This window comes from Ictidomys tridecemlineatus, chromosome 15 (assembly GCF_052094955.1).
Source record: "Ictidomys tridecemlineatus isolate mIctTri1 chromosome 15, mIctTri1.hap1, whole genome shotgun sequence".
Lineage (NCBI taxonomy): Eukaryota > Metazoa > Chordata > Mammalia > Rodentia > Sciuridae > Ictidomys > Ictidomys tridecemlineatus.
In genome coordinates this window covers 7,739,999-7,758,885 of record NC_135491.1, presented here as the reverse complement: position 1 = coordinate 7,758,885, position 18,887 = coordinate 7,739,999, and the positions used below count along the sequence as shown (strand labels likewise).

The window sequence follows — 18,887 nt, the reverse complement described above, 5'->3', positions numbered from 1 at the left end:
TGTATTTGAATCCGATTCGCTAGAATTTTATTGAGGATTTTTGAGTCAAGGTTCATTAGAGATATTGGTCTGTGGTTTTCTTTCTTTGAAGTGTCTTTGTCTGGTTTCGGAATCAGGGTGATGTTGGCCTCGTAGAATGAATTTGGAAGTTCTCCCTCTTTTTCTATTTCCTGAAATAGATTGAAAAGTATTGGTATTAGTTCCTCTTTAAAGGTTTTGTAAAACTCTGCTGTATACCCATCTAGTCCTGGGCTTTTCTTAGTTGGTAATCTTTTGATGGTTTCTTCTATTTCCTCTATTGTTATTGGTCTGTTTAGGTTGTCTATATCCTCCTGACTCAATCTGGGCAGATCATAAGACTTAAGGAATTTATCTATGCCTTCACTATCTTCTATTTTATTGGAGTATAAGGATTCAAAATAATTTCTGATTATCTTCTGTATTTCTGAAGTGTCTGTTGTGATATTGCCTTTTTCATCCCATATGTTAGTAATTTGAGTTCTCTCTCTTCTTCTCTTCGTTAGCATGGCTAAGGGTCTGTCAATTTTATTTATTTTTTCAAAGAACCAACTTTTAGTTTTGTCAATTTTTTCAATTGTTTCTTTTGTTTCAATTTCATTAATTTCAGCTCTGATTTTAATTATTTCTTGCCTTCTACTTCTTTTGCTGTTGTTTTGCTCTTCTTTTTCTAGGATTTTGAGATGAAGTATGAGATCATTTATTTGTTGGTTTTTTCTTTTTTTGAGGAATGAACTCCAAGCAATGAATTTTCCTCTTAGAACTGCTTTCAATGTGTCCCATAGATTCCGATATGTTGTGTCTGTGTTTTCATTTAACTCTAGGAAGTTTTTAATTTCCTCCTTGATGTCTTCTAAAACCCATTGATCATTCAGCAACCTATTGTTCATTCTCCAAGTGATGCTTGATTTTTCCTTCCTTCTTTTATCATTGATTTTCAGTTTTATTCCATTATGATCAGATAAGATGCATGGTATTATCTCTACCCCTTTATATTGTCTAAGAGTTGCCCTGTGACATAATATATGGTCTATTTTTGAGAAGGTTCCATGTGCTGCTGAGAAAAAAGTGTAACTACTTGATGTTGGGTGGTATAGTCTATATATGTCAATTAAGTCTAGGTTGTTAATTGTGTTATTGAGTTCTATAGTTTCCTTATTTAATTTTTGTTTGGAAGATCTGTCCAGTGGTGAGAGAGGTGTGTTGAAGTCTCCCATGATTATTGTATGATGGTCTATTAGACTCTTGAACTTGAGAAGAGTTTGCTTGATGAACACAGCTGCACCATTATTTGGGGCATATATATTTATGATTGTTATGTCTTGTTGGTGAATGGTTCCCTTGAGCAGTATGAAGTGTCCTTCTTTAACCCTTTTGATTAACTTTGGCTTGAAATCTATTTTATTAGATATGAGTATGGACACTCCTGCTTGTTTCCACAGTCCATGTGAGTGGTATGATTTTTCCCAACCTTTCACCTTCAGTCTATGTATATCTTTTCCTATCAGATGCGTCTCCTGTAGGCAGCATATTGTTGGGTCTTGTTTTGTGATCCATTCAACTAGCCTGTGTCTCTTAATTGGTGAGTTTAAGCCATTAACATTTAGGGTTATTATTGAGATATGGTTTGTTCTTCTAGCCATATTTGTTTATTGATGTTACTAAACCTGATTTGTTATCCTCATTGACTACTTTCCCCTCTTTACTGTCCTACCTCCCATTGTTGGTTTTCAATGTTATTTTCCATTTCCTCTTCCTGTAATGTTTTGCCAAGGATTTTTTGAAGAGATGGTTTTCTAGCTGCGAATTCTTTTAACTTTTGTTTATCGTGGAAGGTTTTAATTTCATCTTCTATCCTGAAGCTTAATTTCGCCGGATACACGATTCTTGGTTGGAACCCACTTTCTTTTAGTGTTTGAAATATGTTATTCCAGGATCTTCTAGCTTTCAGAGTCTGTGTTGAGAGATCAGCTGTTTTCCTGATTGGTTTGCCCCTAAATGTAATCTGCTTTCTTTCTGTTGCAGCTTTTAAAATTCTCTCCTTATTCTGTATGTTGGACATCTTCATTATAATGTGTCTAGGTGTGGATCTCTTATGATTTTGCACATTCGGCGTCCTGTAGGCTTCTAGGATTTGGGATTCTGTCTCATTCTTCAAGTCTGGGAAGTTTTCTCGTATTATTTCTCTGAATAGACTGTTCATTCCTTTGGTAAGGAGCTCTGTGCCTTCCTGTATCCCAAAGACTCTTAAATTTGGTCTTTTGATATTGTCCCATAATTCTTGGATGTTCTGCTCATGGTTTCTTAGCAGACTTGTTGAGCTGTCTATGTTCTTTTCCAGTTGAAATACTTTGTCTTCATTGTCTGATGTTCTCTCTTCTAAGTGATCTACTCTGCTGGTAGTATTCTCAATTGAGTTTTTAAGTTGGTTTATTGTTTCCTGCATTTCTAGGATTTCTATTTGTTTGTTTTTTATTACCTCTATCTCCCTGTGAAATTGATCTTTTACTTCCTGGATTTGTTTGTCAATGTGATCTTTCATTGTCTGATTTTGCTGTCTCATGTCTTCCTTGAGACTCCAGATCATCTGAAGCATATATATCCTGAACTCTTTATCTGACATTCCATCTGTTGCAGCTATTACCTCTTCTAGAGTTGAGTTGACCTGCATTGCTTGTGGTCCTTTCTTTCCTTGTCTTTTCATACTGCTCGAGTTTCTTTCTGCTTGGTGCAACTGTTGTGATTTTGAAATTTACCCCCTATTTATTTATATTGCTCTTGTATAGTTGGGAAGTCTCCCTTGCAGGGCGGGTAGTGGCTGTGCTCCTCCTCTAATTAGGGTGGTCTGTCTACCACGCTGATCCGTCGCAGGTCTGCCCCCCCCTGCGGGCACGGATGGCGGCTCTGCTCTGCCCCCACTCCAATTGTGGTAACGTAACTACCACGCCCTGGGGTCGTTGGTCCTGATCTGGATGTGGGTGGCGGCTCTGCTGGGTCCCCACTCCAATTGATGTGACGTGTCTACCACGCTGGCAGGCCTCTAGGCCGGTGGGTCGCTGTTCTGCACAGCCCGCACTCCCAATGGGGGTACCTGACTACCTCTCCAATGGGTCGCTGAGCCCCCTCCGGACCCGGGCGGCGACCCTGCTCCAACCCCACTCCAACCAGTGTGACGCGACTGCCTCGGTGTTATGTGTCCACCACGTTGGCAAGCTACCTGGCCTGTCTTGCCAGTGGGCTGCAGATCTGCCTGCCCTGCTTGCTCATATGGCAGCTCTGCACAGCCCCTACTCCAACTGAGGTTACTTGGCTACCGTGCCGCGGGGTCGCTGGTCCTATTCTAGGCGTGGGTGGCTACTCTCTTCAGCCCCAGCTGCATTTGGGGTTTCATGATACCACGCCGGCGGGTCACTTGGCCTGCTCTGGGCGCAGGTGGAAGCTCCACTCTGCCCCCACAGCACCCAGCAGGACCCTGGCTGAGAAGCAGTCACCGCCAGTTCCCTAGCCTTGGGCCAGAGCAGCTTAGGTAGCCAGAACCCCGCCTCTCCGATCCCGATACACTCTCCGCTGGGAGCTGACTCCAGCGAGCGACCCCCACGGGTTCCCCAGCCCCAGGCCAAAACTGTTCTGGAAGTCAGAACCCAGTCGCCCCAAGCTCAGCGCACGCTCCACTTGGAGCTGACCTCCACCGGCAGTCTCCGCCGTTTCCTCAGACCTGGGCCAGGTTAGCCCCGGGAACCAGAATCCAGCTGCTCAGTGCCCGGCGCACGCCTTGCCAGGCACGAGCCTCTAGGAGTATTCTCCACAAGATCCCCAGTCCCGATCCTGAGGAAGAAATCTGTCTGCTAGACGCAGGCAAATGCCAGCCTGAAATCACCTGTTCCGTAGCTGAATGAGCTGAGATCAGTAGAACATGGGGATGATTACATCATCTCTCCGACATGGCGGCTGCTGACCTCCTCTGTGGTCCGACTGGTGTCTGGAACCAAGCTGGACCGCTTCTCTCCTCTGTCTCAAAGCCGGAACTCAGCACTAAGCGCTGCCAATGTACCACTGGCGGGAGCCCCCCAAATCCGTATCGCTGCTCCCCCACTCCGGCACCTTGCCGTTCCCCAGCGCGCGCCCCAGACTCCAGCCGCGGGGCGATCGCCTATCAGGCTATGCGACCCTCCGTGCGGAGAAATGGAGCTCCCACAGCCGAACCTCGCACAATGGAAATCTGTTCACTAGATTCTGGAGCGCCTCAATTTCACTGGAAATTCCCAACAAGATAGCCTTCAGCCGTTTCACATCGTCTTTCTCTGGCTCAGTGACGCGGCGCACTGGGGTGATGCACTCCCTTCACCGCCATCTTCCCTCTCTTCCAAACTTTTCCATTTGACGATAAAATGATACAGGTTACTGAATTGGGAACACATCCTTATGAAGCTTTTGAAAAAGACACAAACAAAATTAAAAGTCACATAGATACATTCCTGATATTAAGTTTCAAAGTGAAGTGTGATTTTCAAATATGATATTAGCTATGTAAACTGCAGGTGATAATGGAACAGAACACAAATCATGAACAGAAAAGTAAACTGTGTGGACAGAACAGGTCGAAATTAAGATTGTTACTTCACAAAATGTGAATCACATGAAGTAAAAGCCAACTAAGATTTTTGAACGTCTAGTAATCAGGACCATGATAGAAACCACAGTATACTCATCAAATTGCCAAATCCCACAGCCTCCTGAACCTCATATGATTGGGAGAGTCAAGCCATTTAAATACTGTCAGCGCCTATACAGATGTTGTTGGAATGGAGGGGAATCACAATTAAAAACACACATATCTAGTGTCATTAACTCCTCTCTGTTTTATATGTTCCCCAAAGAAATGCAAGAAACTCTCTCCAATAATCACAGAAAGGCTTTCATGCAGGGGTGAAGGCCAGCGACAGTTCATAGAGATAACGTCTATCAATTCAGGGATGAAGGATTTAGGGCATATTCACAGAAGGAATGCAGGGCAGCAGGAAAACGAGTAACCAGCAACTTCAAGTTTAAGCTCCAGAAATTAGAAAAAGCTCTAGAAGATAAAGATGTCAACTTGAGAAGAATTCATGCAGCATATGCCTTCTACAAAAGCACAAGCCTATAACAACCCAAAGACTGGACTGGTAAATTTAAATCTGCACAGGTTTTAGAAGGTGAAGGATATATGGGCAATGCAGTGATTTTTGGCCTTAGGAGAACTGACATTTCATTAGTCTTGGGAGCATGTATTTTAGGTGTTGAGAGACACTGACTTCATTTCACAATTCATCACGTTAGGAATGTGCTTTAATTACATTTATTGAGCTTCTATCACAGGTTGCGTGGGAAACATTTCAGAGCTCAGTTCTGGAGCACTTCCCACGTCTCCACAATTCTGAACGGAGAGACAGGTCCACACAGGGCCATGCGTGCTCCACACATGGTGGCTCCCTGTGCTGTGGGTGGCAGTTCACCCTGTGCCCTGCACCAGCCTGTGCTGCATGAAGCCTGGAGGAAGGTAAAACCCACAGGGGGCAGAGGAGGCACAGTGGCCTCCTGAGTCCTCAGGGTCCTGCCCAGGGTCAGCTTGGATCCAGGCTTGTGGTCACTTCCACCAGCTGTGTGGAAACTAGCCTTTAATGACTCCCTGGATGCTGAAGTTCACTTTCTGGATTCATCGTGGGAAAAGCACATTCTCAGGCAGCGACTGCACTCACTCCACCTGGCAGTCCACCAGGAGAGTCCCGGTGCCCCTGGGAGAGGACCCGTTGCTCCTCCTGGGCTTCAAAGTGAGGCACAGTAAACAAGGTCCTTGGGGCAACAGGGGACAGGTGAGTGACGTGCTCTGGGAGGAGAGGTCCTGTCATTCTGCCCCTGAAATACAGGGCCAGGCGCAGCCTTTCCAAGACTCCTCACTGAGTCAGGGAGGCCGACTGCCTGGAGCAGGGCCCTGCAGCCCTGGGCCTGGGAGAGAGAGGAGGGGAGCCCAGGACTCTATTCCCCCTGCCCAGTCCACGCCTGGTAAGGACTGCATTTGATGTCTGGCTTCCTCCTGAATGTCCTTCCTCTCATGACATGCCCACATCTTCTTCTCTCTTAGTTCCATCAACTGTTCTGTTCTTTTCTGCAGACACGGTTTCCCTCTCTGATCTGGCCTGTGTTGAAGTCGTGTGTACTTCTTAGCTCTCCAAATCCATCCTGTCTTCAACTGAGTTTTCCTTTAACACTGAGAGCACTTGGTTTCCTCTGTGCTGGGTCCTGTCCTTCCTGATTAGAGCACAGGTGAGAGTTCCCCCCAGTCCCGCCCTTGACCTCTGGGTCTCCTGTTCCCTGGTCTCTGGGAGGCGCTGCCTCCATTCAGTGCCTCCATGGATGCGGGGTTATTCTGGAGCAGTTTAGCTCCAGGGTCACTTCATTATTTCTTTTCTGCTCTGTAGCTAGTTTTAGTTTCTCTTCCAAGATTCCTTTTACTTTTCATACATGTCCAGTTGGAGGCGTAGCCTAATTTTATCATGTAACAATTGGTGGGTTCATTTTATTGGATGCGGCTTAACTGAGTCATAATCAATGGTGTTTGAATAATACTTTTATGGTGGAATACAGACCTCAAGTGAGTTTTATGCTGATTTTCTCCCAGTAGCCTTAATAATCTCCCAAATGATTCATATGTTTAGCCAACATTATTGTCTACAATTTAATCTGTGTAGGTAAAAAAATAATGTTGCCTTCTTCCCAGTGATTATCAACTATTCCTTCCGTATTAACAATAAAACCCTCTGCTTTCATGAGGGGCAGAAGCAGAGAGAGAGAGGTTATCTGCACTGGAATCTGATATGAGAGAGAAGTTTTCCATATTCAACCCCAAACATGGTATTGTTGACATTATTGATATTTTTCACAGAAACAAATCCTTTTTACTCCTATCTCAAAAACTTTTAGCTTTATATGTGTGGCCTTTAATCCCATGATTTTCTGGGTCTATTGAGGTTGATGATGAGATTTCTCTTTGACTCTACTCCTGGGGGTGGTCACACAGCTGACCTTTCTAATCCTGAACCTCCTTGCACTTATGACAACTCACTTGCTCATTTTGGGATACCTTTGGCACAGTTTGGAATTGCTGTCAGCCATGATTTTGTGCAGATTGCTTTTTATCTGGAAGTGGAAGGACACACTCTTGTCATCAACGTTTCAACTGCATTTCCTCTGTTGTGAAGGCTCTGCTGCCCTCACAGTGTGATTAAGAGAAACCACTTTCCTGCCCTTAGGAAGGGTTTGCAGATGTTTCTGCATCTGGTGGTTGGCATCCTTCGCTGTTGAAGCATTCCTTGGGAATCCTTAGGAAGCCCTTTTCCGCAATATTCCATGTCATGCTGGCGAGCACTGCACTGTGCTGCTGCCTGCGGGTCTGAAATCTAAGGTAAGTCGAGTCTCCTAGGGTTTTCTCATGTCTCGTTCCTCTGAATTCACTGACATAGTCCATCCAACATCACCTTTTCACACACACCTGTGGATTCTCAGTGTCTTTCTCACACTGTACACCTGACACTGTGGAGCCTTCACATGGGGCAGAGGGACAGTCTCACAGGAGGGGTTAAATGCAGTAGTCTTTCCAAGGAACTGTGTTTGCCTTTGCTTTTCCTTTCTATTGAGGTTCTTTGATATTTTTCTGCTGCCTTCACAGAAATCCTCTCTCCCTCCTTTTCTAGGGCTCCTTCTGCTGTTCCTGTTCTAATGCCATCATTCTTTCACAGGCTCTCATCCAGTCTTCACATTTACTTCTGGAAGGCACGTCCACAGTGCTTTCCATAATAGAGTTTGAGTCACCAGGTGGTGAGTAAAAGGTGCTTTGTGTTTTGAACATACTGAAGATCAGGGTTTTCCTGTTTGTCTTTTGTGACTCCAGATGAATTGCCATGTCACATGAGCCCTTGCACTTGTGGCCCTCACTTCAGGGCTGGCTGTGGGTGCATTTCCCTGCTGCTTCTCCAGTGCCTGGGGAGAAAGCTGGGATCTCACAGTGACTGTGGGGGTGGTGCTTTTATAGCAGTTAGGTGGAGTGTGAACTGACCTGTGGGTTTGTTGTGTTCTGACCTGGTGTGTTCCGCCCACAGTGATCCACTAAGGATGTGTGTTTACACCATAAATACTGATGCCATGTGTATATGAGGACAGCCATTTAAGGGGTGCATTTCAATGCAGTGGGTTTTGTATACCCAGGGGTTCTGTCCCCTAAAGCACATTTCCCAACATATGGAGGGCGACACCTTTAGGTAAGTCAGTGTGCAGTTTGTGATCATCATTGTTCCCTGGAAGTCCCCCTGTCTCCTTCACTGGGTGGGTCTTACTCAGCTCAGGTGCTGGTGCTGCAGGCCAGTTCATCTGCTCTGACTGGGACTCTCCGGGACCTGCTGAGGAGCTCATGCTGTTGCTTTTGACCCATGTGCGTTTGTATGTACAGTGTGACTCTATTAGACAGCACACAGGGGTCCACCACTATTCGAGTCACCCTAGAGTCCTTAGTGTGGATCTGCTGTACAAAATTACAGCCCACCCACAGCAAGACACATGAGACGTGGAATTTTTCAGTCTTGCAATCTCGGCCTTCAGCTTAGTCTGTTTAATTCAGTTACTTTTTACAGATTTATTCCAACTTTATTGAGGTCTAATTAACAAATATTACCAATATTCTTTTAGGTGAAGAATGTGTTGACCTGGTGTACTCTGTAAAATGACCACAAAAAGTCAAGTTGGTTGGCGAATCAAAGTGTGTGTTTATGTGTTGAGAGTATTTAAGATCACTTTTCAACAAACTTGAAGTACACCACACCTTAATACCATCTTCTTCTTGTATGTTACCTTGGACATGCTGAAATTACTTCTCAAGTGCATGAAAGTTTGTACCCTTGATACCACGTCTCAGTTCCCAGCTCCCAACTACTTGCACCCACCTCTCTCCCTCCCTGTTCCTCTAAGTTCAACATATTTAGGGTTCACGTACAAGGGAAATCATACAATATTTCCCTTTCTATCTGGTTTCTTTGACAAATAAAATGTCTTCTAGATTGAAGACATGTTGACACAATTGAGAGGCTTTCTTCCTGCATGTGAAGGAATATTATTTCATTGCATATGTGTGTGTGTGTGTGTGTGTGTGTGTGTGTATCATGTATCCATCCACACATCACAATCATTTAATCCTTGTGTTCATCGGTGGACACGCAGGTTGTATCTATATCTTGGTTTTTTAAACATGCTGCAGGGAATGCAGGAGGCAGACACCTTTGAGAGACTGATGTTAATTCCTCTGTGTGTGTTGAGGCGGGATTGCCAGGGCACATGGTTGTTGCACTTGCAAAGTTTTGAGCCAACTCCACCCAATTTCCATGAAGGTTGTTCCATTGAACTCCCACCAGCAGTGCCCATGAGTCTCCTTTGATTCCCATCTCAACTCCTGCTTGTTCCTCTTGCTTTATCATAATGGCCATTGATGAAGTTACATCTCATTCTCATTTTGATTTTCGTTTCTCTCATGGTCTGTGAGGTAGAGCACCACTTCATTTGCCTTTGTCCATTTAAAGAACTCTTTAGAATAACTGTCTATTCATGACACCTGTCTATTGAAATAATATTCTTTTCTTCTGAGTTGTATCATGTCTCTTTATATATTGTGGAATTAGCCTCCTGTCTGATATAGTATTTGTGAACACCTTCTCTGATTCAAGTTGCTTTTTGTACTTATTACTTTTTGTCACGCAGTAACTTTTTAGTTTGAATTGATCCTTCTGTTTCTTTTTCCGTCACATGTAGTTTTGTTGTCATATCCAAAAATATATGTCAAGTAGGTTTTTACTTATGATTTTGTCATAAGAAATCATATGGGGACAGATCTTACATTACATCATTAATCCCATCTGAATAGATGTTTTTGTGTGATAGTAGGAAAGGGTCCGCCATCATTCTTTGCATGTGAAAATCCAGATATTCCTTATCCCACAATTACAGGGATTTTCTTTCTCCATTGTGAGTTTTTGATGCCCAAAGTTTAGGTGACTCTATATGTTTGAGTTTACTTCAGGAATCATCATTCTCTTCAGTGGTTAACATTACTTTTATGACACTAATGTACTTATTAGATTACTAGAGTTTTTTGATAATGTTTAAAATCATCAAGTGTAATGATCTCAAAGTTTAATACATCTCAGCAGAGTTTTGGCTATCAGGTATGTTTGTGGAGAGCCACAGACTTTCAGGATTGGTTTTTCCAATTCTCTAAAAACTGGTATTAGAATTTTCATTGAAATTCCATTGAATCCATGATCCAATTCAGTAGCCTGGGCATTGTCCCAACATTAATCATTTGTTTTCCCTGCCTAATTGCTGTGCTAGGACTTCAAGTATCATGCTGAGAAAAGAGGCAACAGTGTGCTTATTAGAGGAAAAGCCTTTGGCTTGTCGGTATTGAGTATGATGTTGGGGTGAGCTTCTCACTCAATGTCTTCACTATGTCAAGGTACATTCTTTTCATGCCTAATTGCTTGAGAGTTTTTATCATGAAAGAATGTTGATGGTATTTGCACATCAATTGAGGATGCTGCTGTGTCTGCATCTATTGGGAGGATCAATCACTTCACATTTCCTTTGGCTAATATGAGCATCCATTGATTCAGTTGTGTGTTGATACATACTTCACCCCTGGTGTAAATCCCAGTCCTTCAGGTTGAATGATCCTTTTAATGTGCTGTTGGATTCTGCTTGTTATGATTTTTTTAAAGTGCATGCAAGCATGTTCTTCAAAGACACTGACCAGTAACATTCTTACCACATAGTGTCCTTGTCAAGCCTTTGTTTTGGGATAATACCATTTCTGCAAAATGAGTTTGGAACTAATTTTTGTGCTTATATATTTTTTGATGTATGAGAGAATTAGTATTATTTTTCAAATGTTTGTTAAAACTCAGCATTGAAGAACTCCTGTCCCAGACTTACCATCAATCTACAATTTAAAAATACAGATTCCATCTTTCTCATTTGAGTTAACCCAGATAACCTATTTCTTTATGATTCATTCTTGGTAGTTGGCATGTTTCTAAAGTTTATTCATTTTTGTAATTAATTTAATTGCTTAGAATACAACTGTTCATAAGAATCTCTGATCCTTTGTGGTTATACATTTTCCCTCTGCTCATCTAAGTGGGGCTGATCCCATTCATCCACAAAGATTATGCAGCTTGTGTATGAAATGTCCAGATGAGAGACTAATGTCATCCCTGTCCTCCTGCCCCTGGCCAGAGGGAGTGTGGACTACATCAATATAGAAGAGAATATTGTGATCTGGATGATAAAATCAGGAAATGGCAAATGTCCCAAGAAAGGAGAAAAGATGTCTAAAAGAAGGTCTCTGGCTAGGGTGAGGAGGGAGAGAGGCCATGCTTAGTGAAACTAGGGAAAATAAAATGATCAAAACATTTGAGGTTGAGACTGAAATCATCATATCATGATTAAAGACAAGATGTATTTTAAAAAATGAGAGTGTGGTCGCCATGGTAATCCGTGACTAGTTCACAAATTCAAACCATTAAAACTCACAAAATTTAAACTGCATAGTTGGTGGAAGGCACAAAAGAACCTGTGGAGGAACAGGACTCCAAAACTGTGGGAGTTCAAAGAATAATTTGAATACTGATCCCTTAATAGGATAATGACAGTAGGATCCCTGCAGCACAGATCATGCCCAAGCAGGGATTGTGGTGAAAGTGTAGCCTGAGATGACCTGAGAATGTTCTCATGGACTTGCTCAGTGTGGAGACACATGTGGAATTGACCAGAGGTCCAAGAAGGACTATGGTTCAGGTGAAGGAAGAACTGGGTGAGGGAGAAAGTATCCCCAAGCAAATGAAATAGTGAAATAAACTCCAAAATCCAAGAAGTATGGTTGAGATATTGACCTCATTCATTTCATTGTTAACCTAAATGAACATCTTATCCCTTCCTCTGCAGTTACATTTTGGAAACTAATTCTGTTCCTGTAAGAATCAGACAAAAATGCCAGACCAAAAAGTAGCTTTTATTCATGCTGCAGTCCTCAGGATACAGGGTCCTTTGTTATCCTGGGTTATCAACCACGATGTGAGTGCTGGTTCTGCTGGACCTTCCATGTTATGGGGTTTGTGTGGAGCACTGGGGAATATTGAGCAGCAATCTTGGCCTCAGCCTTCTGCATTACAGTAGCCCAGCCCAAGATGTGAGCACCACAAATGTCTCACATCATTGAAGTTTGACCTATGGGTATGAAGGGAGGTTGAAAACACTGTGTCTGATGAGTTTTTAACAGTTATCGACTTGGCAGAAGAGTGTGTGTCATGAAAATCCAACACAGAAGTGCACAGAGTAGTCTTCCTGTTATAAGGATCCTGCTCTTTAGAGAGTAGAGAGTACAGAAATGTAGGTTGAAGATAAAACATAGTCTGGGGCTCAGAGGAATATGTGCCTTATAACCCGCACATTTGTCTTTTACACAGGCCAGTGTCCTAAATGCTTGATGTGCCTTGATTTCCACCTTCTTTGTCCACCTCCTGCTGTGATCTGTTGTTCCCAGGAATCCCTGGAATCCAGGCTCTGGAAGTGTCTCACCACGCCCTGAAACACAGAACTGCACATTCCATCATCTTCTTCTCCTCCTAAACCCTAATACTATTGCAAATCTATGTCTTAAAAATAATTCTAAATAATTATTTCACATTTGGGGCCTTATTTCCCTCAATAAAATCTTCTAAGCTATCATTAAGATAATGTTCCTGGGCTGATGTAACTCAATTCTCTGCACCTGCCCAGCATACAGGAAGACCTGGATTCTGTCCTTGCACACAGCAAGGTCATAATAAGGAGAAAATGTTCCCAAGTGACACAATGTTTGGTGTATTTCTAGTCTCACAGCTATGCGTGGGAGTCACGGGGAACTTGTTCCTCTTCCTGTTGTACATGCACACCTTCTCAGTCCAGCGTCACATGAAGCTTATGGATCCCATTTTTTCCCACCTCACCTTGGCCAATACTTTGACAATCACGTTCACATTGACACCACATATAGCGTCATCCTTTGGAGTCAGACGATTTTTGGATGATGTTGGTTGCAAAGCAGTCCTGTATATGTACAGAGTGACTCGGGGTGTTTCCATCTGCACCACCTGTCTCCTGAGTGCCTTTCAAGCCATCACTGTCAGTCCTAGTAACTCTAAGTGGGCATGGCTTAAATTTAAGCTCCATACACAGATTTGTCCCTCGTTCCTTTTCTTTTGGATCATCAACATGCTTATATACATCCACGTCATTGAAACCATAACAGCCACTAGAAATTTGACTCTGGTTAGTCGTGCTTATGTTCATCCATACTGCCAAACCAGGCAGTTTGGAAACCAAAACTCAGGGACATTTCTAAGTCCCATCTTGATTCATGACCTAGTGTTTGTGTTCCTCATGATCGGCACCAGCCTGTACATGGTGAATCTCCTCTACAGACACCACAGGAGAGCCCAGCACCTCCACAGCTCCCGTGTCTCTTCTCAGACATCTCCGGAACACAAAGCCACCCGCACCATCCTCTTGCTTGTAAGTTGCTTCGTGGTCTTTTACTTCTCAAACAACTATGTGACTCTTTATTCTTTTTATGCACACAAGAAAATCCCAAGGCTGGAGGGGCTGAGTGGAGCTTTATCTTCATGCTACCCAACCATCTGCCCGTTTTTGCTGATGAAAAACAATAAAGTTGTTTCCCAATTTACTTCATCCTTTTCACAATAAGAATTACAGGTTTCCTAAGAGCATTTGATGGCTGAACTGACCCACCATGCTTATAGAGAAGAGAGTCCCTCAAGATTCGTCTGGGAAAAGGTTTTTTCTTGTTAACTTGACCACTTCAAATGGCACTAGTCTGAATTCATATGCTATACAAATCTATTGTGCTCTCACAATAGGAGACTTAGTTTGAGTAAGTGTATGTATGTATCACTGCAACAATTTTCATGTTGATTACATCCTTAAATTATTATTCTTTTTATTTTTTTAAAGAGTGAGAGAGAGTGAGAGAGAAAGAGAGAGAATTCTTCAATATTTATTTTTCAGTTTTCAGAGGATACAACATCTTTTCTTTGTATGTGGTGCTGAGGATCAAACCCAGGCCGCACACATGCCAGGCGAGCGTGCTACCGCTTGAGCCACATCCCCAGCCCTATTATTCTTTTTAAAGTCAGTGCATTTTCTATATGACATTAAAATGATTTATCTGCTTGCTTTGGCTTTTTTAAATAGAGCTACAGAAAATATAAAATTACATTTGTGGATTTCATACTTCTATTAAAATGTGCTGGCCTAAGAAACTGCTTCTATGTATCTGTGTTAGGGAGCTATTTTGCTACTTTGACTAAAGGACTAGACCAGAACCACTTTGAAGGAAGACAGGATTATCTGAGGGCTCATTGTTTCAGAGGTCTTAGTCTATAGGCTGGCTCCAATCCTCAGGAACAACGTTAGAGAGAACATCATGGTGGGAGACTGTGGCATCATGGTGATCAGGAAGCAGAGAGAGCGCTTTCCACTTGCCAGATACAAATATAAATACCCCAACACTGTGCCCCTAATTCTCACTTCCTGAAGCCACACCCTACCACTTCACTTAATTCACTGATTGGGTTAAAACTCTTATAACCTAATCATTTTGACACGAGATTTAAAGATGGGTAGTTACTGTAGTTAGGTAAATTGGGTCTAATATCGAGTAGGATAAAGAAAATGGAGACCATTATGGAGAACGGAGTCCAGGAAACCAGAACAACACCTGGGGAAATTGAAAAGTGAATGTCCTCAAGGCCCGGAACCCATCCTAAGGAACTAATGAAGCAGCTCCCAGCAAACAGGCAGGTGCTAATCAGACCACCCCAGGCCCTTCCTGCCCAGGTTACTCCCCCCAGCTCCATCAGTCCCCCTGTCTCCCACATTTTGGCCTTCCCACCTGCTTCTATCACTGCAGGATAGAAGGAAACAAAAGACAGAAATGTGGGAGACTAAAAGAAGACCTTAGACATAAAAAAGGGACAACCTCCCCTTTCCACGGATTCTGCCTTTCCACATTTTGGGTCCCCTTCTTCCTCTGGGAGGAAGTCTTTTCTGCTATCCTTTAATAAAGCCTCCACTTTCCACTCTACACTTGCCTCAGCGAGCTTCTCTGGTGTTATACTTCAGCATTTGGGGAAGCAAGGACTCATCATCGGTAAACAGCAGTAACAATTTCTCCTCTGAACCTTCTTGCATTGTCTCACACATTGTAAGGGTCCAGCGAACATCAGAGGAAGAGACCACCAAGAGACCAACTCATGCAACAGCAAAAGGGGGTTTATTGGGGATCCAATCCTGCCCGCTGGGGCTCCAGGTTCACTCAAGAAGGGAGAGAGACCAAGAGCTTAGAGCAAGGGTTGAGCAGTGCTTAAGTACACTTGTTGGGGAGGGCAGGGGCTTTGCATACATCAGAGCAAATCATCATGAGGCGCGGGAAAACTGAACAACTCTCAAACATGATTAGTACATTCATTTGTGGGAACAGGTCGGGCGGGGATGATAGGTCAGTCCTAAGAAGGGGGGTACATTCAAACTCATTGGTTTGGGCCCTGAGGTGCCTACGTGCTGAGCTGTACTGGGTCCAGGTTGTTAAACAACGAAGTGGTGGTACCGGGCATTGTCTTACATGCCTCAGGAATTTCAGGTTCTGTGTGCAGTTCAGAAACTTTACAATACCTAGTCCTTTACATTTTAACTTTAGTTTCATTTATCCTTTCAACATGAGCTTTTGGGGGACACCTCACATCCAAACCATAAGATTCTGGGCCTGGCCCCCAAAAGCTCACACTCACCTGATCATGCAACATACATATACTCCATTCCCAAGAGTCCCCATACTGATCAGTTCCAAGATTGCTCACGGTTCAAGTGCATAGTCTTCTCTGAGTCTCAAAGTACTCTCACATTGTGAGCACCTGTAAAAATAAAAGCGACTTACAAGTGTCCAATATATAAAGGTATAGAGTGAACATTTCTATTTACAAAACTAGGGGCATAGAGAAGGGATGGAACCAGAGCTAGATTGAATTCCAGTTGGGCAAACAAGTCCTGTTCTCCTGTCCAGCCCCTGGGGCACAGGGCATCATCTTGTTCTCTCCAGGCCTTTCTGTGGGCTTTTCTCTGCTTGATTCCTGCAGCTTTTGTAGGATGATGTCTCACATTACTGGCATCTCTTAATCTCAGGTGTCCACTGCAGCTTTGGCTTCCTCCTCATATCTCCACACTTGGACTTCTGGGGGACCCTGCAGGGACTCAGGCCCTGCTATGCCTTTCCTGGCCTCCAAGGCCTTCCTTAGAAATCTTAGTGGAAGCCTCCATGATGCCCTAACTCCAGCATCCTGCATTCCTGAAGAACTAGCACCATGTGCTTGATGCCAAGGTCTAGTGCCATCTCTCCATTTCAAGCAGTAGCCAAGCCTCCAGGGACCCTGGTGGTAGCAGCCTCTGAGTGGATGGGTAGCTGAGCATGTTGTAAAACTTCCTAGGCCCCCTAGTGCAAAAAAGTGTGCCCCAAAGGTCTTTTCTCAAGAGAATTTTTACTTTTATTTTCTTGAGTCTGAGATGGGTGTAGTCCTGCAAATTCCAGAGATGCCTTCAGGCCATCTTTGACATTGTCTCTGGGCCAATACTTTAGCATTTCTTTAGTGGCCTTAATGTCTTTAAAAACTGCAACTTCCTTAGCCTCCTTTTATTCTGGTCTTTCAAGTCCAGGTTTTTCAAATCTTTCTGCTCTGCTTTCTGCTCCTGAATATCACAATGAATTTGGCTAAAAGCCACCAGCAATATCCACACCACCACCTGAATGCTATGATGAATAGAAATTACTTCTGCCCAGTTAAGAAGTTCATCACTTTTAAAAATCAGCCTCACAGAAGGTCTCAGGACATGGGCAAAATGCAGACACCTTCTTAGCCAGAAGAGAACCCCAATGGCCTCTAGTCCAATTACCCATAGGTTCCTCCTTTTCCCCTAAACCCTCTTGATCCCTCTCTTCACTGTCCATGATGCTATTGGCATTCTGGTCTTTTGAGCTCCCACCAGAAAGCTGCACTGATCACAGTCTAAAGCATTTCCAGCTTCAATTGCTAAGCATCTCAAAATTCCTCCCACCAATTCCCAAATGCTGCAAAAATGTATGAACCACAATATCAGGTTAGTCCAGCAACAACCCCACTTCTTGGCACCAACTTCTGTATCAGTCAGGGTTCTCTAGGGGAACAGAATCAACAGTAATTATGATTACAAAAAGTGGATTTATTAGATTGGCTTACATGACTGTCCCGTTGGTGGCAGATACCTAGGAACAAAGCACCAAGCAGGAACAAAACACAAACATCACGCATGGGCACAGGAAAGAAACAGCAATCAGGAGCCTGGAAATGCCTGTCAATCAGCAGGACCCCCTGGCCAATCCTGGAGTTTCCCAGCTCCCCTGAACAACTCCAGCGGGACAAGGGACCCCAAAAATCCATCTTCCTGTTCCAAGCCCTTCCCTTCCTGCCAGGAGCCCCATAAAATTCCAGTCCTGTCAAGGTCCCACATGGTTTCTCCTCTGACCTTTCTCCTGTCCACTCTGTGGGTCTGACCCAGTCCCCGCCAGGAGAGAGTCTCAAATAAAGCCTCCTTTGGCGGTCTTTTTAAATCTGCGTCCTTTGGGCTGGGGCTGTAACTCAGTGGTAGAGCTCTTGCCTAGCATGTGTGAGGCTCTGGATTCGATCCTTAGCATCACATAAAAATGAATAAAATAGGGCTGGAATTGTGGCTCAGAGGTAGAGCAATTGCCTAGAAAGTGTGAGGCACTGGGTTTGATCCTCAGTACCACATATAAATGAATAAATAAATAAAAGGTCTATTGACAGCTAAAAAATATTTAAAAATAAATAAATATAAATAAATAAATAAATAAAGGCATTCTGCCCATCTACAACTACAAAAAAAAATATGTTTGTTTTTTTTTTTTAGTCTGCCTCCTTTGGTCGCTGCCTGCCTTACCTGATCTCACAATGACCAGAAGCTAAATGGATGAACTGAAATGGCATCCCTTCTCTCCACAGAAAATGTCTTAACTGGGCTTCTCCAGGAATTCTCACTATGGCTGATTTCAGGACTGTCAGCCAAAGAGTCTCTGGGAAAAAGTTCAATATGGATAAATTTCCATTTTCCTGTTGCCCTGTTTTGCTTGGCCACCAGCCAGCAAGATACCAGCACTCCAGGTGCTGGGCACCCCCTTAATAATTTCAAACAAATGTATCCAGTATAGTAGTTTGTAGAAATGTGCTAATGAGGCTTCTGACCTTGAGCTGGGCTTCACACAGATGTCTACATTTTTTAGGAGAAGATACCAACTGGGCTCCACGGTAACAGCTGGCAGGGGAAGAAAGAAAGGGGAGAAGAAGCTCTCCCCTTCACAGGTGCTGTCCTTGAAGTATTAACTTGCCCAAAACAGCGAAGGAAAAAGCTGCTTTTGTGTGAACTTTTGTAGACTGTGAACTTCTGAGCCCCTCCCCTTACATGCTGGGTATAAAACTCTGAAATTACCTGTATTCAGGGTTCAGGGGTTTGATTGATTACAGCAAAGGCTGTACCCTCTGAACCTGGCTGCAGCCAAATAAAACTGTTTCCTGCTACCTTCGGTGCCTTGCCTTGTTTGTCCCTACTATATTTTTGGCGACCCAGATGGGACACAGGAGGTAAGGAAGGCTATTGTGCCTCTCTTGTCTCTGGGGACAGGATTCCCTGGG

General features: G+C 43.5%; 1 protein-coding gene across 1 annotated transcript; it reads left to right on the top strand.

Moving 5' to 3' along the window:
- Nucleotides 1-407: 407 nt before the first annotated feature.
- LOC101974414 (vomeronasal type-1 receptor 4) lies at nt 408-18,773 on the top strand. The gene is made up of 2 exons (XM_040279680.2): nt 408-13,644; nt 18,109-18,773. The coding sequence occupies exons 1-2, from the start codon at nt 12,928-12,930 to the stop codon at nt 18,151-18,153; spliced, it is 762 nt and encodes a 253-aa protein (XP_040135614.2). The 5' UTR covers nt 408-12,927; the 3' UTR covers nt 18,154-18,773.
- Nucleotides 18,774-18,887: the final 114 nt, after the last annotated feature.

Coding starts and splice junctions, on each gene's coding strand:
- LOC101974414 (XM_040279680.2), top strand. CDS start 12,928: ATGTTCCCAAGTGACACAATGTTTGGTGTATTTCTAGTCTCACAGCTA. Junction 13,645..18,108: donor CCCGCACCATCCTCTTGCTT/GTAAGTTGCTTC, acceptor TTTTTTTTTTAG/TCTGCCTCCTTTGGTCGCTG.